At 39.8% G+C, this 23,929-nt stretch overlaps 2 protein-coding genes across 2 annotated transcripts in view; one reads left to right on the forward strand and one right to left on the reverse strand.

Annotated features, from left to right (window-relative positions):
• Nucleotides 1-1,662, reverse strand: part of TAFA1 (TAFA chemokine like family member 1) — a 313,943-nt gene extending 312,281 nt beyond the window's left edge. The window contains exons 1-2 of the mRNA XM_048074312.2: nucleotides 485-1,662; nucleotides 234-394 (exon numbers count right to left, since the gene is read on the reverse strand). The gene's annotated coding sequence lies outside the window, so the exon portion shown is untranslated. The remainder of the gene's footprint in view (nucleotides 1-233; nucleotides 395-484) is intronic.
• A 4,504-nt stretch (nucleotides 1,663-6,166) lies between these two features.
• Nucleotides 6,167-23,929, forward strand: part of SUCLG2 (succinate-CoA ligase GDP-forming subunit beta) — a 114,384-nt gene continuing 96,621 nt past the window's right edge. Inside the window, exon 1 of the mRNA XM_013180341.3 lies at nucleotides 6,167-6,328. Coding sequence (XP_013035795.3) covers nucleotides 6,245-6,328 — 84 coding nt within the window. The 5' untranslated portion in view covers nucleotides 6,167-6,244. The remainder of the gene's footprint in view (nucleotides 6,329-23,929) is intronic.

A 23,929-nucleotide genomic window follows, 5' to 3' on the forward strand; every position in this document is an offset into this window, starting at 1 on the left:
TCATTTCAGTACATAGCTTAATACTAAAAAAAGTCTAAAGAAGCTAACTCTAAAGCGAATAAAACAGTAATTATCTCAGAACACTACACTTTAGATGCACATTACCTTAATTCTAAACATAAAATCATCACAGCCTTTAAATGAGCTGTCCATGTAGATTTTCTATTGTTTCTCTGAATTTTTAGTACTGTATGCATTTTGAGCCTAAATGATTCTCAAAAAAAATCACATACCTCCTATGGCAGTTATTTTTAATGAATTGGTCTTCACTGGTTTTCTACGTAAGACAAAATTCAGCCTTTTCTGAAGCAAAGACTGAGAGTACAAAAATACCCATTGGGGTAGAATTTTGATTGTAGACTCATTTTTATGCACTGAAACATTCCAAAATTTCCTAGAGAAACAAAACCATCAAAGCATGCTTATTAAGGACAAACAAAACACATTTATTAAGGATAAACAATCAACATAGCAGAAGCTATACCTGCTTTGTGTTCAGGCAGTTCGGTTTTCTCTGGAGGCGTATTTAGGTTTTAAGATTTTTTTTACACAGTGCTGCACTTCTTTGTTAGACTGCTCAGAAAGTTTATGGTTTTCATGAACTTCCGTGATCACTGAACCACTTGCTGATGTCCAACCAGTTATAATGAAAGTGAAACCTGCATCCATGCCAAAGGATTTTATTGAAATAGGAAAACATAGCAAGCAATCTACAAAATCCAGTGAAATAGTACCCCATGACCCTAAACTAGCTAGCATAGAAAGCTACATTTAAATCAATACTTAATTCGGCAGAAAAATCAATTTCCCTCCCTCTGCAATCCATAAAATTCATCAGGAAAAAATTACTCCTCACATATTATGAGCCCCTTCAGCCAACAGGTTTAGAATTTAATCACAATAGACAATTTCAGACCTGTGACTGGTTGGGGTGACATGCTATAAGGTATTTTGCAATCTCTTAATTAAAACATGGGTTAGATGTGATGAGAACACCTGTAGCTTTCCTGATTTCCCTAGCCTCCTTTTACCAAAAGGCAAACATTGCTTATAGGAACACTTTTAGTTACAGCTGTCTGTAGTCTCAAGCAGTACCCAGGTTCCATTCCTGGAAAATGCTCAACTTTCTACAGAGACTGTGCTGGACACAAACAATCCTACATAACAATGCTTGCTCTGTTAGAATCCAAATAATTTCTCTTTAGGCAGTGCCATCTTGCCTTTATTCTTCCACATGGGTATTCCAACCCTACTGTGAAACAGCTAAAGAGATTAACTGCATGGCACACACAGAGCCCACAGATTCCTATCAGTAAGCATGTGCCCTTGGGTGCTGCTGTTCCACATTTAACTGTCAGGGCAAGCTCCTCATCTGTGGACTTTTCTTTATACACTAGATAGCTTGCTGTTAAATATGTTTTTAAATATAATGGCTCGCTGATAAGTATGTTTTTAATGTAATTTAAAGAATAGTATCGATCTAGCCACGACTCTCCTTCATATTTGATAAATCAGTGTGGGCTTTTTAAGAATGTTTGCCTCTGTAATAGACTGAATTGCTTAGCACATACGTGACAGTGCCTGCTTTTTCATTACATCACTGTTTTGCTGCTATTCCAATCTCTGCTCCTTTTCCCCAAGTAACTCTTTTTCACTTTTTTTTTTAACTTTTTTTTTTTTACTTTTTTTTTTTTTTTTGGACTGTTAGACATTTCTTTCCTGAACTTAGATTGTCTATGCTTTTTAAAGGCTTCAAAGTCTTTCTGGGGATATAGTCACACCTTATCAAAGAGGTCCAGCCTTTGAGAGGTTGTTTTCTTCCCCTGTATCCCACAGCTCAGTTCTTTACACTTTTTCTATTCACAGTCCTATATTGTCTCTGACAGAAGTTCAATAAAATTGTCTTTCTGTCCACAATATCAGGGTCCTCAACATTGCTGGAACTGAGTGTTATAGACCTATGGTGTATCTCTGCTGAGAAACCCGAACTCCCCTGCCTGCCTTATTATACGGTAGGCTGCTGGCAAAAGGAAGACATCTCTTACAAACTGATGCATCACTTCTACTGTTTTCAGCCCATTAATTTATGTCATAATTCCTGAATGTTTCTCTTTCACAGAGTTGAACGTTTAGATATCAAAAAGGGGCAGCATTACTGTTACTACTGCTTCACCTGGTATTGCCTCTCTTGCTATAAATCTTTTTAAAATTGGTTGCTTCGCTACTGTTTCTCTTTATTCCTACATTTTGTTATTTAAAGCACTTCATGTTTTAAGGCGCTGCTTTTCTGTTTCTAGTTTTAACTATGCCAAAGTTATCACAGTGTTACAAGGTGGCACAGTGGTTTCTCTCCCCAACAAACAGGAGGTGCAAAGAACCTGTTTTGAAGCTCAGCTTTGTTCTTTTGCTCATAGCCACATCCAAATTCCACTAGGTATGGCAGAGGTGTGCACAATTTGAAAATGAACAAGGCAAACTGATATTTACATAGATAGACCAATGATGCAGCAGTAGATAGAGCTCACATATTTGCTGAAGACACTGCAACCAGAAAATTCAATCCTACCTAGCCAAAAAAGCACTCTATCTTGCTAACTTCCTGGATCCCTCACATTATATTTGAGTAATTTTTTAACAAATGGAAATTCTGTGGCTGTATGCAATGACTGAACTCATTGACCTAGGAGGTCACTTACAATTCTAATATGCTATTTTTCAATCTTTAATTTCATCCTCCTTTTGTGTTCTAGAATTGTACATTGTTATTTTAAACTTCTGTTATCCTTCCTCCACTCATTGGTACATTTACCACTTACCATAGCCTTTTTCTCTCTCTCTTTTTTTTTTTTTTCAATTTCATATGTGGAGGTGAACAGACATGAACTCAAAAAAGGGATGAGGAATAGTGAAGGACTGAGACAGCAACATAGACTGAGAGGCACTTGCACATCGGGACTCACACTTTCTAGTGACACTGTGTCTATGATCATGTTTTCTGTCCTTCAGTCACCTTCAGTGGTACTATTCTAGTGATTTTCACGCAGTTTTACTACAGTCATGCATTATTCCTGGGAATACTGTGTGTGGCGTGTATTTCACATTGAAATTAATGTACTCTTTAGGAAATGTATGTGGATATGAAGACTGTGTTCTGCAGTTGACACAAGTATAATTAGAAGTTAATATGTACATGATGAAATGTCTTTCAGTCCACTGTTTACAGTGTTCCAAAAAGGAGGCTGCAACCCATCAAAAACAGATTAGAACAATCATATTACCAGTGATCAAAAGTGAAACGATGAGGGTTCACCTGAGTCACAGGTACTCTACTGAAGTTGTAAGACTAATCATCTTAATAAGGAAAGATGTATTTGTCCCAATTATATTTCAGTCTAAATTAGAAGACTATGTTATCCATTAAAACATAAATGCTCCCTGCTTCATTGCTGTAACAATGATTTTATTCCTGACAGGTATCAGCATAAGCTCAGATATGTTGCACAGGAAAACATATTGAGAAAAAAAATCCTCCATTCAGCTCTGCTAGTTATAATGAGTTTGTATTTGTCAAATGGTTTTATGGTTAAATGAAAAGTTAATGATAAACAACCTCTCTGAACTGCTGTTTACACCATCCATGTGCTGGGTGTGACATCCATCTCTAGCAAGTAATGTTTTGGGAGGTAATCTGTACGGATGAGAAAATGAATGTACTATTTCATCGTTAACAAGAACCGCTGCAATGAAGAGGAAATGCAAAAACACTCAAAAATATTATTTTCTTTACTTGCAAAAAGGTTACTTTTTTCTTTTTTTTTAATGTTTTCACTTAGACACTATCATCTACTTAGGCTTAGGGATAAGTTCATAAGAGTTATGCATTATGGCATGTTTTTTTAAACTTTACTTAACTGCAAAAACATTACTGATAGTTCTACATTAAGAAGACCAAAGTATAGCTACAATCTAGCTTTTTATGCATCCTGGGGAAGATATGAGGAAGGCAGCACCCTCAAGTGCTGCATACCCATGACAGATACAGGGAGGAATCTTTGGAAGCCTAGAAGGAATGTACTTCGCAATCAGCCTCCCTCAGCCCTTTTTTATTTTGCAATTCACTCCTCTTCTCTCCTTACTTGTGAGGGTACTACATTGGGACCAATCCTTAGCTGATCCCAAATTCCAGCATCCCAAGTGGGTTTCCTAACAATAATCCATGTTGGATGCCTCTCAAACACCCCTCCCACCCCCCACATCTTTGTACCCCATATTCCAAGAAAGCTAGCTCTTGCTTGCCTTGCTGATTGCTTGGGACCTATTCAATCTACATTTTCTTTGGTTTATATTTACAAACAAGGTGACTAAATGTGAAGACAGTGAATCCCAATACTTTTTATACTTCAAAGATCAGATATCTTCTGCCATAGAGATACACAAAAATCATCCCTTGGTGACTAACACAGACTGCGCATTTGCACGGTGTTTTTGCATTTACCAAATCTAAACAAAAAAAATATAGTAAAGAAGCTTCTCCACAATCTATGTTACGCATTGAAAGTGCTCCTCATAGCATTAAATGATAGTGTTGCATGCAATCCACACACATTATCTGAAAGCTTATATACCTGTTATATATATAAACCTAATGCAGACAGCTATAATAGTTTGTATGAATAGGAAACACTGTGCTTATTGAGCCACAGTCATGAAACTAAAAATGAAATTATATTTCCTCCATCATAATACTGAAGTCAGTATATAACATTTTGAAAGAACAAGCACACAGTAATACCTAGGTTAATATTGGGTACCATACATTATTGCTCAATGCTATCAAAAAGCTGCATCTTCAGATTCTTTATTGAAACATATTGCATTACTTAAATTGTCATGACAAAGACAAAACTGTTCAATTTCAGATTTTCCTAGCACCTCTGTTTTTATGAAATTGCAGATTTTTTTCTAATAGAAGTATAATTTATTTACTGATTAAATTCCAATAAAGATGTTCGGTCCTGATCTTTTTTTAAAAACACATTTAGGAATATAAGTCCTAAGCACTGACAGGAGCATTCTCCTTTGTTCCCACTGATGTCCTGGACTAGGAATAACTCTTGTTTATCCTACTATTTCATTACAAAACACTGAATAAATAATGATCAGCATAATGCCTTCATATAATGTTAAACTCTGCATTCTTCCATGTAGGTGAATTTAATTTGAACTGCTATAAAATTACAAGGGTATCTCATCTGCTGCTCATTTTTCACATTTTTTTTCAAACTATCATTGTTAATTGCCAATGTGCGTGAATTATTTAAAGTCAACTCTGCATTACTTATGGATGGATTATCCAGAGTGTGGATTAACTAGAAGCAGATACAGACAAGGCCATTTGACTCATGAGCTTGTTTGACATGCTACACCTGTGTCCATACCAGCCCCCGTGTCTTTCCAAATCGATGACAATGAGGTATTTTTCCAAACTTGTCTGCTGGGACTCACTTTCATGAAACCACAGCTCAGCCTGGGAGCTGTTCTGTGTTAGATTTTATAGCCAGATGATGAGACGCAAGCTACCAGGGCTCCGATTTTATGGACTGTCCTCCAGGAGGTCCAGAATTCAGTACCTCAGCTTTGGCGTTAACGAACAGGTTTTACCCGTGGGTGAAGAAGGAACTGAGGCACCTCTTGGAGTTCTGACCAAAGTACCTACTAAGAGTCAGCTGGATCGCAGCAGGGTCTATTAGGGCTTATTAGCATAAGTTAATTTACCATTCCCCATTAATCTTTTTAAAGTGCTTTTAATCATGAAAGAAGGGGAGCAGACAGTGCAGTACCTCAGCAGGTGACCACTTGCAACTGAGTATCAGCCCACACTACCCAGCTGCCCATCGCTCTCAGCCACTGCCTTCTCTACTTCTCCATCCTCCTTTTTCTCTTTCTTCTCCTTCTTCTTTCTCCTCCTCCAACCTCCCGCTCCGGCCCCGCACCGCTACTCCCAAGCTGCCAAGCACCAAGATGTCTTCCTCCCTCCCTCCCCGCGTCTCCTCACGGCCCCCCGCCCCTGTCGCCCCCTGTCCCCGTGGCCCGCGGGCACCCAGCCCCGCATCCCGCGCCCTGCCCGGCCCCTCTCCGCCCCTCCGGAGCCGTGAGGCGCCCCGGGGCCGAGCCGAGCTTCCGCCCGGGGACCGAGACAGGGCGGAGACAGCGGCGGCCGGGCGGGCACGCTGCGCGGCTTAAGATGGCGGCTCCCCTGGCCAAGCAGGCGGGGGCTGTGCTGCGGGACCTGGCCCTGCGATCCGCCCGCCTGCGGGGCGGCTTCCCGGTGAGTGAGGCCGGCCCCGGGGCGCCGAGGGAGGGCGGCGGGCACCGCACCCGGCGCGCTGGAAGCCTCTGCGGAAAGCGCCGTGCTCCCCGTCCCTCCAGCCGCTGCTCGCCGGCCACAGAAGCTGCTTCTCCTCGGTGCCCGGCGGGGGCTGCACCTCGCAGCCTCCCCGTCGGAGCGGGGCTCTGCCAAGCGAGCGCCCGTTGGTGGCCGGCGGGAGCAGGAGACCTTTGCTTTCCTCCTTTGCGCTCCCCAGGCTGCTGCTGGTCAGGTTTTGGCTGCCAGATGTGCTGAGCCTGAATCCACGCTGTGTCTGTAGGGCTGGAAATAAACAAATAAGTCCCCCTCTCTGGAACATGCCCTACGGAGTTGGGGCAAAGGGCTGGTAGCGGGGCTGTGGCCATGGCAATCCCCTCCTTGGTAGGGCGAGGTGGCCCCATGCCACCCCGCTCCTTGGGCAGATGAGGGTATCAGATCAGGGCTGTTTCCTTCAGACGGTCTTTGGAAGACTCTAGTGTGGCCTGTTGGTCCTGGGAATTTAGGAGGTACTTTCGCTTTCCATAACGCAAGTTTAGAGTGTATCAATGCTGCTTAATGTAATCCTTTTAATCGTTGCTTAGCACTGCTGCAGAATATTCCCTTCCCCTTCCTTAAAATTAAAAATAATTTAAGTATATTAGCAGCTGGAGTAGGTGACACCATGCCTGGAATACATCGTGTATCAAAACACGTGGCGGTGCCCCTCAGGTGGCAGCATCGCCGCGGGGTGTGCTGCTGGGCTGGCACGGGCTTTGCCTGGGTGGCCACAGGTGGGTGCTCGGCCGTCCTCGGGGGTCTGGGGTGAGCGGCCCTCCCGGTAGGGCGTGAAGGAGGGAGCTCCTCTGAGCGGTGGCAGGAGTTCTTTATTCACCGTGACCGCGGAACAGCAGAAATGCTGAAGATAAAATGAGATACGTACATTTGAGATAGCTCTGGTGCCTTTGGCAACCAGCCTCTTTATTTTGTCTCTTTATCAGATCAGCAGCTGCACAGGAGTTTACTTGGGTCCACGCTCCTGAGTGTAAGCGTTTTCCCGAAAGCAAAAGCCTCCTGAGCGAGCAGAGCTCATTCCTAGCCAGCTCTGCTCCACCGGTGCTGCTGCTGGGGTGCTCGTGTCTGCTGGCGTGGGGCAGCTGTCAGATAAAGCACTGTGCGGGGGTTGAGCGTAACTCCTGATGTGCATCTTCCTTTGTGTGGATTAACTTTTAACCCAAGGGAAGTTAGCCAGCTCGGTTTTAAGTCTGAAATCTTTCATGCCCAGCTCTCCTTTTCCAACGGTGGGTGGAGTGTTTGGCGATTCAGTGCAATTGACTAGCTGATTTAGTGCAGGTCCATTTTGTTTATATGTGTATACACACGGAGTGTGTGTGTGTATTCATACACTTAAGTATGTATACAAACACGTAAATGCTTGTATATATACATTTAAATCTGTTTGCACTGATTAGCAATCCTGTCAGTCCCAACAATGTGTTTGGTGCTCCTGCATTACATGGTTGAAGATAGGTTTCTGCCATGACTACTTCGGTGCCTCTGACTGAAGTCAGAACCCAGTAAGGAACCCGGAGGTAACCTCTCTGGTTTTGTATGCGTCCTCACTGTTTCTGTAGGGCTGTGATCAGAGTGCCTTTGTAGGGCATATCAGCTCAGATTCTCAAGATCAGTAAGATACTAAGGTGGCCAACCTTTTAAAAGTTTTTGTGTGTTACTTATGAAACAGAGCTATTGACCTCGTATTATAAATGACATTTTATTGTTTCTGAATTTTGTCAGATAATAAGAGCATCTACCAAGATCTATGCTTTCCAATTAAACTGTTTTCAAAAACACAATTAATACTGTATGACAACAAATTGTTTTCTTAATTTCAAAGTAAAACATTTTTCCTGTAGAAAGCTCTTCATTTTGCAGTGTTGCATTACAGAGTTCCCATCTAAGTCGTCCGCTAACCTCTTCCATCTCAGACTTCAAAGTACAAACCTTACTCAAAGCGTACAATTCGAGTCCAGCTTCTGTGGTGCTACAAAGTAGGATGAAAAATCAGAGTGAGAGAGGCTTGCCATTGAAAAAAATGTTCTAATTTGGATCATTCACTACTTTTTTCAGACCAGAAATTACACCAATACTTTTCTGCAGTTTTATGGTAAACAGATTAATTGTTTTGTCCTCAAGGCCTATCCCAGTGTTCTTTTCACAGTTAACGGTCCTCCATACAGCAAGGGTTATCAACAAGAAATAACAGGCTTAAACTTTTAAGTGTTTCTTCTGTGAGCGCGTACTTCATTTCACATTTTCCAAGCTCCAATTGTGTGACAAGTTGTGCATTTGCTTAGTCAATTGTTGGTGAGCTGGTGCCAGGAGATGGTCATGTTCTTTTTGCATACTGAGGCAAGACAGTATTGCCTTGATTCGCAGTATAGATTTGCGGATCAGTTTTGTTTCTAATCCAGTGCCCTCTGTTCTCATAACCCTGTGTGAGTAGATGCCTGGTGAGATTTAAAATCTTTCCTCATAAGCCTGATGACTTATTATTGGCGTGGTGTTTGTACACTTTGTTGCAAAATTACTTATTTCAAAACTGTTGATGCTGTACATAGTTATAATGAAACTAAGTTTTGAGAAGTTCGGTTGTATGCTGTTGTAGTAACTGACATGAACAAACATTTTTCTGTGTAACTTTATATTTAGAGTAGAATAAATGATACTTGATCCTATCAAATGAAACATTTTATCATCTTTCGGCTTTGCCTTTGGCATTTTACCATTTTATAACTGTTAACTTTTTTTTTTTACTCCGTTTTACTTTTTATATTCTTGATAGGTTCAATTCTTTGTGCTCTTGGAGTTTAAATCTGACCAAGTGTTTCAAGAAGATAAAAGATAGATTTCAGTTGTCTGCAGTGCATGTGGACAAGCGTATTTAGACCTGCTCTTACTGGAGCAATATTTGTAAAGAGCTGTGACAAACGCTCCAGGGACCACTCTGCAGCAGAATTCAATCTTGTTGGCTAGCAACAAATAGGCTCCATTGAAGGCTGTTTATTTGAATGGGAGTTGGATTGGGCCCTTTGGGAGAATGCTGTGTTTTCAAAATAGCTTCAGATGCAGTGGATTTCAGCGATGAATATAAATAAGAAACAATTAAATCAGAATCATAACAAAATGCTTAAGGTAACTCCAGTTTTCTAGTATAGTGAGCGGATACAGCCAGCATTATGCAACCCTATCCTAGTCTTCAAAACCGTCCTCTGTGCTACCGTAACATTTCCAAATTTCACGGATGTTGAAAATACGAAAATAAAATAAAAAGATAGGATGGAACAATATTCCTGTTTTAAAATCTGCTGAATTCTCTATAGGTTAAAAATAGAGAAAGTAATTCACTGCAGATGCCTTCAGTTCTTAAACTTGAAAACCCATGAAGCCTCGTTAATGCTGAACAGAGGAAGTTCCGTCTTTGTTACGAAGGTATCAGCAGTAAGTAAAGTTAATGATCTTCCATGCAACGGAAAATATTATTGAAGTAACTTGCAGTTCATGACTTTAGAAGCTACCCAGTGCCAGTATTCTTGCTCTCTTCCTGTATTTGTTAAGTTGTTAGAAGTTACTTGAAAGTTCAAGTTCAGCCTGTTTTTCTATTCGCCTTTACTTGGTTGACAACTTTGCTGTAATTTTTAAGGCTTTACATTCAGAGGCAGCAGTACGTGACCCTCAGACTTTCACAAATGGTTAGGTGTTTGGTTCAAGTATGTATAAGAAAAACATCTGCAAAGTCCTCTTCAAACTGTAGGCAAAACTGTAATGCCAAAGCAGAACAGAAGTTTGGCCTGCTTCTACCTGGCTCTTCTGTTAAACACGTGGTTATTGAAACCTTCTTGGGGATGGAAATGAAAAATGTAAATGTAATGTTAACACTGGTTTAATTTATCATTTTTTAAGTAACTTTGCACTTCATCTAAATATATTCAGGGGATAGGGCTAATTAGATAAAAAGGGACAGGCTTCATGAAAATGACATTGGGTTGAGAATTAGCTGGGACAGCTATGTTCTTAAACCTGGCTGTGGATAAGTAAATCCTTCCTCCCTACCTTCCATCTGAACTCCCAACCAGTTCATCTAAAGATACTCCTTACTGCGCTTGGGTATATTTAGGATTAATTAAAGTTTTTGCTATAAAAGCAAGTACTTTTTCATTGATTGGCCTCCTCAGGTACTAGTTAAGTGTCACTAGACAAACTCTGTTTCCTTTGTAGGTGTCTGGTTTTCTTCTTTCTTCCTATTCTTCTCTTTCTCTGGAATATTGTCTGTGTGGCGGTTCTTTTTTTTATATATATTTTGTCTTAAACAATAAGGTTGCTACGAGGAATGCAGGAAGATGATGAAATTCTTTGGGAATAGAGAAGAGTGAGATGAGTGTTAAGAAACCAAACATTCAGTGTTCCTAAAAGTAGATCACTTTTCCAATATATTTCCCTCTCTCTTGTTTTGAGTGTTCGTTTTCAGCAAAAGTTGGAAATTTAGTGCCTAGAGATATGATTCCTGCGCTGGTCTTGGAGGCTCACAGGTAGAGTTCTGGGATTACTTAACCCCTACTGATTTATTCTTTTTGTTGCAGTGGACTGCAATGAGTAATGACTAGCTCAGCTCATTATTGCCTCAGACAGTCCAATCTTTCCATGCATGTTTGAGACTATAATCTGCAGCTTTGAGCGTATACCCTAAGGATTTTGTTCAGAAAATTCCCTTCTTTAACTTTCTCTCCTGAGGAAGCCAGTTTCTAGCCATCTGTGTATCAGAGCTGTATGCTCATCTTCCACCTCAGCATTTTAATAAAATACAGGACACAGACAGAAATCATGTTATCGCTGCAGCTGATTATGACAGTAACTTGGAGAATGGTAATTAAACATTGATCCATAATTAATGGTGAGCTATTGATCTTAGTTTAACTAGATAACACAGTAGGTATAGGCGTCAAACTACATGGAGAAGTTGAGATTAAGTATTGTGAAGAAGTCTTTAGCAGCAGTAGTATGCTGTGCTGGTGAATAGATGCTGTGCAAGTCTCCATTGTTTGGATGTTACTTAGAACAGATTCTAAATTGTAAGCCAAAGCCCTACGCTGATATGGTAATGGAAATACGAAAATAAGAACCAAATGCTTGTGTTTCTGTGTGTGTCTTTGATTGTTTGTGACACCGAGCTGATAGTGATGTTCTTGTATGATTAATGGCTAAATGCTGATTTTGAGGGAATTGGAAAATAGGAATTATTGACTTACTTGTCACAACGCTTGTTTAATCCTCAGTTAAAATATACTGATAGCACACAATACACTTAGTAAATGAGAATTTTTCAGTATTGCTTTTATCTAACAGGAGCCGGTTTGTTGAGCAGATTTTTTGCTCATGAATTTGCCCATGATTTTTTTCTTCCTGGTCTCTTTCTGCTTGCTCATAAGTTTCCTAGACTACAAGAGTCTGTATTCCAAAATTGAATTACCTTTTGTTTTAGTTCTGTAATGATCTGATTAGCGTATAAGCTTAGGAGCCAAACTCATAAAGCTCAAGGCGCTGTCCCTACTGGGGACAAATGTGGGTTGGGCTGTTTCACTTGAAAAGTTACATTTAAGAAAAGTACCTTTTTAATATTTTGTGAGTGCTTCATTATTATTCATTGTAACTGATTTACCTTGCACATTAGTGCTTGGTGACAGATCAATTTCAGTCCATCCTGTTTGTCTCTGATTTGTGCAGTGGTGCTTTATTGATTGGCCCTGGGGAGCAAAAGTAATTTAAATTTGCCTCTATAATTTGTATCTTTCTATAATTAATGATTTAGATTTTTGTTTTCTGCTTTTTGTAATAAAAAGGTGTAGATTTGTGGTGTTTACAAGTGAGGGACCAAGGGTTACGTGCATGTCTTTATCAGTTAAATTAGTTTGTACAAGAGACATTATTAATGTACAGCTTTGCAGTGTGCTTTATGGCTTTGTAGAGTGAACATCTCACTCATTTTATAAAGCTTCTGGTCATTTTGAGTTAATAATCTGGTTGTTTGTCTTAAGGCGGAAAAGACAGAATACTGACCTTCAGGATTCAGTGGGCATTAATTCAGTTCGGAGCAAGAGTTTTGTTTGTTTGATTACACTATAAATGGAAGGGTTTCATTTGTCTGAAAATGGATAGATATTTTGAGAGCATCAGTAGCAGAAACTTTAAACACCCATTCGTACGGTGTGCATTTAGAATACTTCTGGAGCAATAAGCAAACTCATGGGAGCAGTAACTGGGAAAGAAGAAAAATGGCAAGGTATTACAGGAGTAGATGGACTCTGAGGACTATAAGCAATGAGCAATAGTCTCAATTTGTGTCAGGAGGAGAGAGAATCACTCTTACTGTAGTTACGTTGCTTTGGAGCCAAACGCTCATGCACCTAAATTCTTTCTGAGATGCTGAAGTTTTGTAGGAATTGCAAGGAATGAAGAGTTAAGGGAGACTTTCCGGTCATGTTTGGTAGGATTGTCTGCTTGTTCAAGACTTTTGACTAAAAAATCTGGAGCTGCAAATTAAAAACCAAGCACAAATTACTAGTTGAACCTTTCACATCTCGCTTTTCTGAGATCTTCCTCTGAGGGATCCATGGGCAAAGGAACAGTTTGATTTGACAGCTCCTTATTTAGTGGCAGCCAGGAAAGCAGTTACTGCCTTGCAACAACAACAAAAAGTTGCTCCTATATAATATTGGTATGAAAGCATCTGGGAAATTACAGTTATGGGAAAGATTACATATGCAAATTATAGATAAGTGATAGGTAAGATAAGATACAGATTTCTGTCTATGAAAAATATAGATGAAAGTGCTATTAAAAGCAACAGAGTACTTCTTACTATCAGCAGCTTACTTGCTTAGCTTTTTAAGGTCTGAAGATGGCATGAGAAATTTATTTGCACTTAAATTATTTGGCTTCTTCAACTCTGCCACTCCAAACACATGGGAAACAATGGATGTATTTAATTGAGTTTCTTTCATGCAGAGTTTCAGTCTGGATTTGTTTTTCAGTTAGATGGCTCAGATTGAAATAGTCTACAGCGATGCCATAAATTTAGAGGAACTGGCATTTAGAGCTTGCTTTGAACATGGTGTGGAAGATGAGGTAAAGAACGCATGGGATGTGTGGGACCCAGCTGAGAGCCTGTGGGTCGGGATTAGTGGGGCAGGCTGGTGTTAGTGGCTGGGGCATTGCAAGACCACTGCTTAGCAGCTGGAGATTTGAGATGGAGCCAGGGGATGTCTTGCTTAGCATTGTGTCGTGGAGAAGCCTGGGGCTGGGAGGAGGAGGTGGGAGTTGCTGACCCCACGAAATTGGCATGTCTCTCCTCATCCCCTCGTGCAGAAGGCTCTCTGGGGGTCTCCTGGCCGGTTGCAGACTGGATTTCTGAATGCTATGTTCATTACTTTGCTTTCTGTTACGAGCAGCCACGTTGGGTCGACGTTGGCTTTGCTGGTGACCTCCGTCGCTTAGTGCCTGATTAATGCTATCAGCTTGCAGGTAGGCCATGTTTTTAAAGAGCTACTCGACGAACATGCCTCTGATGAAGGATTGCTCTCCCCTACTCCCTCGGCTCGCTGATTAGCTTTTATTGTATGCTGCGCTTCCCCATGTCTGAAAGTCTCAATCATTCCAAATGGCCAAGCGCAGGCGATGAACGCGCCTGCATTTCCAGAAGGCAAGAAATCAGAGATGGCTTTGTTTTAAAGATGACTTAAAATAGACTTTCACTTGCCTGGATTGTTTGATCAGCGGTGTTAGAAATGTAGAAATACACTTTAAGGTCAGAGTCTTTGATGATGAAGAGATAATGCTGCCCGTGGTGTCCCAAACTTGCTTTGAGATTTGAGGATGACAGCAAGGTGAATTTCCAGTGTGAATAATGAAAAAATATTAATAAAAAAAAAGTGACCTGCAAAGTAAGGAAAAATGCTCATAACCTTTGGTTTTCTATTAAAAAACATACTTTCATTCATTATTCTGTGACAGGTTCTGCTTTCTCTGCAGCTGTGCCCCAGCAGCCAGAAGGCTGTCTTCCTCTTGCATGTTTGTTCCCTTACATTTCCTTCATATCAGTCTAAGTCAAGTCGTCTAATTAAAATCAAGGGTTTTTTTTTTTTTTTAACAATAAAAGGTGAAGCATTCTGATTTAAACAAAACCTGTGTACTAGTCATTTTTATGGTGCTTTCAGGTTAGAAATTGTTACGGATCATTCTGCACTAGTTTGCTAAACAAGGTATGACTTAGGCATGCAGTGAATCTGTTTGTATAGACACTTTTATATTTCTTTTTCTACTATTGTGGACATTTGCATGTTTATTGCTTGGGAGTGTTACGCTGCTTAGTGCTCAAAGTCATAATCTTCTATGATGACATAATTAGGTAGCATGGAAATTACGATGATTTGGCTGCAAGTATCGAAGAGCTGGAACAAAAACTGTCATTATGTTTCGTATTTGCTTCTCAGTGAGGAGAAGTAGAGCTCAGACTGTCTAAACTGACACCTTATTGGTGTTTTCCTTAAAATATCAGCGACTCCTAATGCATGAGAAAGTATTCTTCCAGGGCACAGAAGGCGTGAAAAGCTTTTTTGATGGATATGATTACTTAAGTCAGGAGTTCAGAAACGTTTCTGATCAACCTATTGGCCATGCTTTGAGTTTCCTAATTATTCAGGAAGCTTAATTAGGAGGAGATGTACAAAAAATGCATATATCCTTATATCTCATGGTTGCTGGTAAAATATTTTGAGTTATTTTTTCTTAGTTATATTTAATATGTAAAGCACCTCTTCATAGTTGCATTCAAATATAATTTAAAACTTGTAAAAAATTAGGGAGTTAAACACTTCATAAGGTGAGAGCAGAAATATTAAATTTCCCCTTAAGATATTCAAAATAAATGAATATTTCTGATTTATGTGGAGAAGGTAGCATGCTTCCCTTTCTGGATAAGTAATGCACATCACCAACAGTTATTTCATTTGCAAAGGTAGTTAGTATTTTCCAGGATGTTTTGCAACTGATCACCCAGTGGTATATGGCAGTAAGTTTATTTTCATCAGATACTTCAAAGCCCTTATTTTTCAGGTCTGGAATGAATGCTTCTCCGAAAGCTTTGAAGTTTTAAATAAGCAAAATTGGCATAATTTGACTAAAATTAATTAGTAATGCAAAACAATGCTATTGATAGCTAGTACGTTGGCAAAAGGAGAAATTGAGTCTGTGAGTTCATATTCTTGGTTCTTTTACCCAAGCAAAGGCTCTGAAAATTGATTCCAGAAATGCAAAGCGTCTGCTTGTCTTTTGCATACATGGATGTACAAAGTTTGGTTAAAGAATTCAAGAGGCTTTTTTCAAATGTTTTCTGAAGTCAGCAGGGGGCATGTTCCCTACCTAGTGCACAGCTGTTTGCCCCTTTGACTGGTCTGTGGGCTTTGTGTTGTTGACATCCTACTTCTTCTGTGGCCTTAAATGTGTAATTCAAACCCGAAAGTGTTTGTGTAATCTCGCAGAATAAGGAGCCTGCCATATTTAGGCTGTGTTTTCAGACGTCGTTAATGATTCACTGCTCAGCTGAACTTTGGTGGGGTTTGAGCATACTCAGCTCTGCTCAGTCAGCCTTTAAATGCCAAGCAGGACGCATTGGAGAACTCGTGTCTAAAATATGCTGTCACTTAATTTGCTGCAATTTCTATTTTTGTGTTTGTATGTAAATAGAGGCCTTGATGCTCCCCTGTGTCGTGGTGCGGGATTGTCAAGGATTTGGCTGTGTCCTCCTTAATTCAGAGGTGAACCTGTGGCTGCCTCACTGGAACAACTGATGAACAGGCTGGCAAAGTACGGGAAATGGAGCAGTGAGGTCAGGGTCCGACTGCTTAAGAAGACATCCTTTCTGTCATCTCCTTTGGTCTTTCTGAGGACTGCAGTCCTCAAAAAACCATATCCCCAGACATGCAGAATGATTGTCCAGGTGGTAGCTGCTAAAATCTGTCTTGTAGTGCACAAGGATGTGGGCTCAGATTCTGGTTTTCTGAGATAAGGAGAACAACGGTGACAGAAGGAGCTCAAGTCTGACCCTGTGCATGTTCCTGGTAGTTTACAATGGAGCTTAGTAGGTGGGAGAGTGTATTTACAGAATAGCTGTCAAAATCCCTGTGTGTAAGCAAGCTGCAAATAAGTCTATAAAGTATAATCATTACTGGAGGCTTTAAATCTGCAATGAGTGAAGGACTTGCTTCAAGTTCATTCTTGTCTCTGCTTCCTTGCATGAGAAGTAAACAGAGGGATAAATCAGAAAGCTGAGTTTATAAATGTGATTTAAAGGCACATTGGAGCAGAATTGTGTAGTTTCTTTCTTTCTTGAGCTAATGGCCCAAATGAGCTGTGCAGTGTAGGAACACCATACTGTGCTGCGGCATTTCTGAGGCAACGCAGAAGTTAAGCTTGGGATCGTTCAGTTTGCAGTGGGCGATTATAAAAGGACAAAAAGGCATGCAAGGTAAAAATCAAAAGAACATAAGACAGAAGGGTATAGAGAAAAATGTTTGGGAACCTTTGGACTAAAAAGGTTTCTTTTAGTAGAGAGCTATCAGGAACATTCAGGACAACTAATGAGGGAGATATTATGGTCTTGTTAAAATAACCATTTAGGGTTTTTTTTCCAGCCCAGAATGCATTTACTTAAAGGCTGGCAGAGCTTAAATATACCTTGCCATTTTGTCTGCAATACTGTGAGATATTCAGGACATAACTGAGATGCCTCTAAAACAAGAGGACTTCCTTTTTATGTATGTATTGTTATGACTCAGGTAAAATGGAATAGTACTTACCCAGGAACTTTTCCTTTTCAGATCCAATCCATTTGGCTTTATAAATCCAAGTTTCAAAATGGTGAATAATACGTGAGCTAATTTGGTGCTGTTTTTTGGAGTCCGTCTCTATTTGTGGCATATGTTAGAGCACAGCAAAACAATTCTGTTCTGGGTTGGGGCTGCTGTGGAAAGATTCAGGAGGTGGGTTTGAAGGAAGGAGCTGGATATGGTAAAGAAAGCCTTGACAGCAGGCAGCCACTTCGGAACTGATGGACACACTCCTGATGTTCCTCCTGTGTGTGATTAAATGATTACAGATTGACAGATACTGGTTTTTCACTCAAGAAAAAAGTCACTACAAGCAAATAATATTTTATTAATTTAGGAACTATTTGCATCATATTCTTAAGGAGAAACTACACATGCCTTCCCCCTCTGTGCCCCCCTCCCCCCCCCCGAGGAATTGCTTTGGAAGCTGAGTAGCTCCTTTTGTTTGCAGGGCCATACTGCACTGCACTACATCTGCACCTGGACAATCTTCCACTACACTGTTCCTGGAGGTGGGTTAGAAATTTATTAGTAGCAGGAAAAAAAAAAAGGTGCCACAGGTGATCGTGTGGAAAACACAAGGCACTGTATTCTTTGGAGTGCCTAATCTGTGTCCTTCAAACTGTGCCCTACAGAGCTCAGTAGTGCTGAGCTCATGGTATATAGCAGGGGGTTTCCCAAACGGAAACTAGTCTGCTAGAGCAGACTTGGGTTAGAAAATGCCTCTGCAAGAGGTTGTAAAGCACAGCAGTTTGCGTGCCTCCCCTGTGCTCTCCCCTGGGCTGACGAGGTTCAGGATCTCAGGGCATGAGTTCCCATGCATATGAAGCTTTGTGCTGCAGCAGGAGGTTTTTAGGTCCGTACAGTCCTGGAATTGTACCCATTTCTGAGATGATCATGACCATTCGCTCTACCAGGCTTTCATTGTTCCTTTACATAGCATGCAGTACGTTCTGTTTTAATTTGTTTTGAAGTAAGTCAGCCACGCATTATAATGCTTTATGGAACTTGTCAATACTGCCTGTGTACCTGTCTAATAAGACTTCAATAAGTTAGCATAATTATTAAACAAACAAATTCTCATTCTGTTAGTAATTGGTGACTGCCTGTTTCTCAACAGGCAAGTGAAGTCAGCTGGTGTTTATTAGTTTCTAGCAAGTCTTGTTATCTACAGGCAGGTAACCTGTACTTTATATCCTTGCCTTGTTACGTCCCATTAGAATAATCACTGTTGCCCGGCGATGGAAGAAAAGGTAGATTTCCGTAACTAAAACAGATAGGGTGACTGAATATATCTTCTGTAGCTTTTCAGTTAAAATAGCTTCAGTTTCTCAATTTGATGTTACTCATTCAGGAAAGCTCTTCCCTTTATTTCTTTGGTGTTTGTCACCATCTTGATGTTTCACGCTGGGATGCGCTGTGATTCCTGCCTCCCTATCTCTGGTTTGCAGCGGCTCCTATTAAAAGAACCTTGCAACTTGACAAGAGAAATTGGCTTTTCCGTGAACTATGTGGAAATCTTCAGGGGAAGATTTAACTAAGTGCTTTGTTTTGATTGCATGAGCTAGGATTAAAATGATGACAGTAACGCCTAATGTAACAATAAAAAATCCTGTTTAAAACCGTAGACGTCTGAACTATAGGTTTTCTGAAGTGTTACTCTTCTCTACAATGAACTGTGCAGTGAATTTGAGTAACTGCTTCAGGAGACGTGCAGTTGAGTTCAGGAGGCATGCATGTAGTTTCATGTTCTTCCCAGACTTGGCTTGCAGGAGGCGGTGCAAGTGATGTCCCTGCTCCTTGGGGACAAGGGCAGGCCGCTCTCAAAAAGCGTCCTCCTGTCCCCAGTGCCATGCTCCTGCTGCATCCCTTCCATGGCTCTCTACTTTGCCTGGGGCATTGGTTCACGGAGCAAAGTGGGCAGCAAAGGAAGCCTACTGCTGGATTTTCTCCTCTTCAGGCACAGGTGGGAGGGCGCAGGAGCTGCTGGTCCCAGGGCTGCTGAGCAGAAATGGGAAAATGCAGCCTTACAGTAGCAAGCACTTTGGCTTCTCTGTTTCAAGAAATACATGGATGTTACAGGCTGCTATAGGGGCTGTACAGCTGTGTGAGCAGCATAGGGGAGAGCAGTGAAGTCTACACTGATGTCAGCTTGGGTTGGAAAACTGCACGAGGCAGAAAGGTGTAGAAGGTGTAACACAGCACTGGTTTTCTTGGCTTGCAGGAGCACGCAGGGAGCAATTGTTTGATTGCTGAAGTGTGCTGTTATTTAAATGTCACTAAACTGCCTATGGATTGAGCTGATACACTTCTCCTTCGGTGTAAGCATGACTTAAGGGCGGATTAGTGCTTTCAGAGACTACAGAATGCTCAGTTTTGAATAAGCTCTTCTGGGTAATTGAAAAACGATATTAAGGCAATGCTGGGCAAAGATTTTCTGAAATAGGATTTAACTTCAGGCTTTGCTATCAAGATTTATTCACTCAAGGTAGCAACTTGATTTTCACTAATACGGGCATTTAAGTTGCCTGTTTCACTATTTGGAAGCTTTAAATTTGCTTACTTAAATAGAACTTAAAATTTTGAAACTCTTGGCCATGCTCTCAACTGTTTGTGTGAGTCTCATTTTTGTAAACAATTTACCAGTTGAAGTTCTAATAATATTAACTTCTTTAGTATAGGTTTTATAACCAAGCCACCAATTTTTCTACTTTCTTCTTGTGCATACAAAGACAATTACCTAATTATTTAACATAAACACCTTGCTTCAATGAGTCATAGAGCTGTTAGGAGTAGCCAGAATTATCCGGAACGGGCTACCTAGCTTTACTAAACGATGTGGTGGCGTATTTCGTGACTAAAGGTTGGACTAGATGATCTTAAAGGTCTTTCCCAACCTGTATAATTCTACAATTTCATGATTTCTTTTAATTATTTTTTTTTAATTGGAATTTGCATCACATAAGCCTTAATTGCAGCGACAGATCTCATTCTGAAAAACGAGTGCACGGTTCAGTGGTAGAAAACAGTAAATTGTCCCTGCAGTTTATTGATCAAAATGGCTACAGCATTTTGATTAAAGGACTTGGAAATGTGGTCTCTATTTTCCTCTCTTCTTATGAGACTGAAGCCTACTGCATTTTACTGAGCCAGGTGCCTTGTGTGATCTGTTCTGAGAGGTAAATTAGGGCCCTAAAGCCCTCTAACTGTGAACTCCAGTTAAGTGTGGTGCCTTTTTTCTAACTCAGTTCAAGTGAGTTCCCATTCATATGGAAAAACAGGGGGCGGGGGGGAAGCTTCACTCTTGAAAGGTCTTCTGCTCTACCTGTGGGAGATTTTAAACAACAGTACTTAAGATTGTTTACGGTGTTTTGATACGCATTTTAACAAGAAATAAGCAATTCCTAAATGCTGTGGAAAAAAGTATGGGTAGTGTTTTTGTCAGGAAAATATTCAAGGCTTTGTCCTGAAGGATAAAATTAATTGCATGACTTAGCAAATAAATAAATCTCAGAAGCCTAGATAGACACTTTGATCAAAACGTCCAGTGTTGGATGAAGTTGCTTGTCTCTGCTGAGACCAGTCTAAAGTCAGCAATCTGGGATGCAGGTGGAAGATAGGTTCCTCTCCAGCTTTTAAATAAGATGGTCTAGGTGCCAGCTCCTGGTTTAGAAGTTTGAAATACTTGGTTTGTAGTAGCTAAGAGGATATTCCCTGGGAAGGACATTCTTCATCCTCTTTTTTGTAATATACACCTAGCTCTGTGGCATTAGTTGCCTTTGGACAGAAGAGGATACGTGGTTTGACTTGAGATGGCAGACCTTAACGACAATCACTCTTACCATGAGTCTTTCCATTTTCTTTCGTACTTGAAATATTTGATCTTGTACAGAACAAAGAGGAGTAATTTCCGTATGTTTGCATTTTGTGACTCGTGTTTGTGGTAAACTCTCTGTTCAATGTACTGCGCTTTATCTAAATTTTTGTTTCTTGTCAGACCAACTCTACTAATAGTTATTTTTTACATCAGCACTACCAGCGAATGTAAATAAGAGTTTGTTTATTTTCAGTGTGTTATGTGGTATATTTGAAGTATACGGTCTAGTAAGATGTACTGGTATCTGAGCTGGTTTGTCAAATGCCCCCCCCCCCCCCCCTTAGTTGTATTTCTGATGCTCCTTTTTGATAGGAACTTCTGCTACAGCTTTGTCAATTACAACAGTTGTATGCCAATAAATATAATAAGTTTATTTCTTATATTGATGACCGATATGCTGTTTCATTATTGTCATCTTTGTGTATCTGTTTTCTTTCATATGAGCTTGGAATTGTATTCTAGGTCAGAGCACAAAAATCAAATAAATTGGAATGCTGTAGAACGTCTTGGGTAAGCAAATAGATTTTTGGTTAGGTGCTTTTATTTTAGGTAATGTATCTTAAATACCTTTTATTTTTGCTATAGGATTCATCTGAAAGACTTGCCCATAAGCACTCCAGTTTTGCTCCCCACTTGACATGTCTAGTATAACAGTTACAAGATAATCCATAGTTAGACACTTGTAAATTATATGTCAAATGTATATAGTATCATCTATCCAGAGATAATTTGCATTGACAGAGCTGTTTTATACTGGCCCAGGATCTATTAATTAGCACAGCTACATTACTTCAGTGGAGGAGCAGAGGAAGAAGAAAGTAATCTGCATTTATCTGACCAGTTTCTGCGTCAGGTGCTTTTAAGAGGTCCATTTCTGTTTCATGTTGTTAATACGGGCTTTCATCATGAATGAAAAGGGGATGTTGGATGTCACTGAAGTATGCCTTGCTTTTAACATTGGTGCAATAACATACATTAAGCTAGGTTAATGTAAACAGTAGAGTTGCTCAAATTATATAGTCGTGTCAAGGGATATTCAATTATCGCAGAAACCTGCTGAGTGGTGATTTTGTTATTTTTTAATAGTGCTGATTGTATTTGGCATTTTCCAGAAGTACATGATTTGGCCTGAAAAGATTTGCTAAGAACTATGTCTTTGAGTTTTTTTTTTTCTAGAGAAATTGTCTGAACTTGATCACTGAACTCGATGTGGGAAGGTACTTAATGTAAATGTTTAGCCAATATAATGCCATGTGGGATTAGGTATGAAATAGCACAATTTTTTTTGAAATAAATTTATTGGCCTCACCAGGGAGGCAAGGGAGTAAAAAAAAAAACAAACAAAAAAAAAAAAACTTACAAAAACCATTATATGGGTTCAGATAAGGAAGAAATTGCATAGTCTAGTTTGATGCATTTTGCTTTGCTGATGCTTTTCTTGTTCTGTGGATACATGGGACATTTATTTCTGAGCAGAGTTCGCCTAAGTAGTTAACATGCAACTTGCACATTTTTTGGTAAATACAAAGACAGCTTCTCCTGTTTTTTTTAAAAACAAAAAAAAAAAAGAGAGCCACACACACACAATCAGGCACTCAAAGGACAAAAGGACATCTCCTGGGTCACCTGAAAGATGTTGCACATCACAGTACCTAACATTGCATATTATATATATATGGACAAAGGTATCTCTGTTGTAGTTCATCTCCACTTTAACTATCTTACGTAATTTAGTGCATATTATTCAAATAATGCAAATTGTTTTTTCTTGCCAGCTCCAGAAATGGCAAACTGAGTAGCAGAAGAATCTAGTCTGACTGCTCTCCAAATACATCACTCATGTAGGGTCCTGAGCATTTCATATAAAACAAACCCAAACAAACAAACTGGTGTAAAATAAGAGATTATGCAGGTTATGGGAACAATCAATTTTTGCTGTAGCAGTAGTCAATAAACCATTACAATGTAAAACACCTTGTCTTATAAGGTGGTCAAGAGAAGACATTTAACTTCTTTATATGCCTGCGTCACTGATTTTGGTAGCATGTACATATGTGATTGGACCAAACTCATGTTAGCTATGTGTGTAAAGAAGTAACTGAACAGAAGGCTTGTTGAGAACAAAATTGAGAACAATACTCAATTACTAGTAACAGTGCTTTCAACATCCTCATCTGTTTCTACACCTTTGGTCTACACTATTGTGAATCTGACTAGTAGCAAAAATCTGGGAAGGTGGAGAGGGAAATGGAGTTTGGAGGGGAACCCCAAATATGAATCCCCAGTGCTTGTAGAAAATGCCAAATAAATCCATCCAGCAGGAGAGAACCCAGTGTGAAACTTGTACTTGATCAAATATTTCTGTCTTCATCTTACTTCATTTTATTGTTCAGTTGAGGCCTTTGATCCCACTTATTTTAGTTCTGGGGTTTTTGATGCTGTTGTCAGGCTCTAAGAAGAATGTTATCAGTTGTAACAGAGACCCATTTAAATGTATTAATCTCTTTGATAAACACTTATATTAGAAATGTAATCTTTAAGAATTACCTTACTAGGAAGAGTTTAATTCATCTTTAAAACTTTCTAAAATTATTTAAAATCATAAATCATATAAAAAATATGTGTAGCAGTACTGAGTTTTTCTTATTTTCATAAATGCATTTTTAATGTTTATTTGCTTCTGCCTGTGATTAAAACAAAAGAAGAAACACCCTTTCAACTTACCTGGCATATATAATACTCAAACTAGTGTTTATCTCCATCTATACT

The sequence above is a fragment of the Anser cygnoides genome, chromosome 10 (assembly GCF_040182565.1).
Source record: "Anser cygnoides isolate HZ-2024a breed goose chromosome 10, Taihu_goose_T2T_genome, whole genome shotgun sequence".
Taxonomy (NCBI): domain Eukaryota; kingdom Metazoa; phylum Chordata; class Aves; order Anseriformes; family Anatidae; genus Anser; species Anser cygnoides.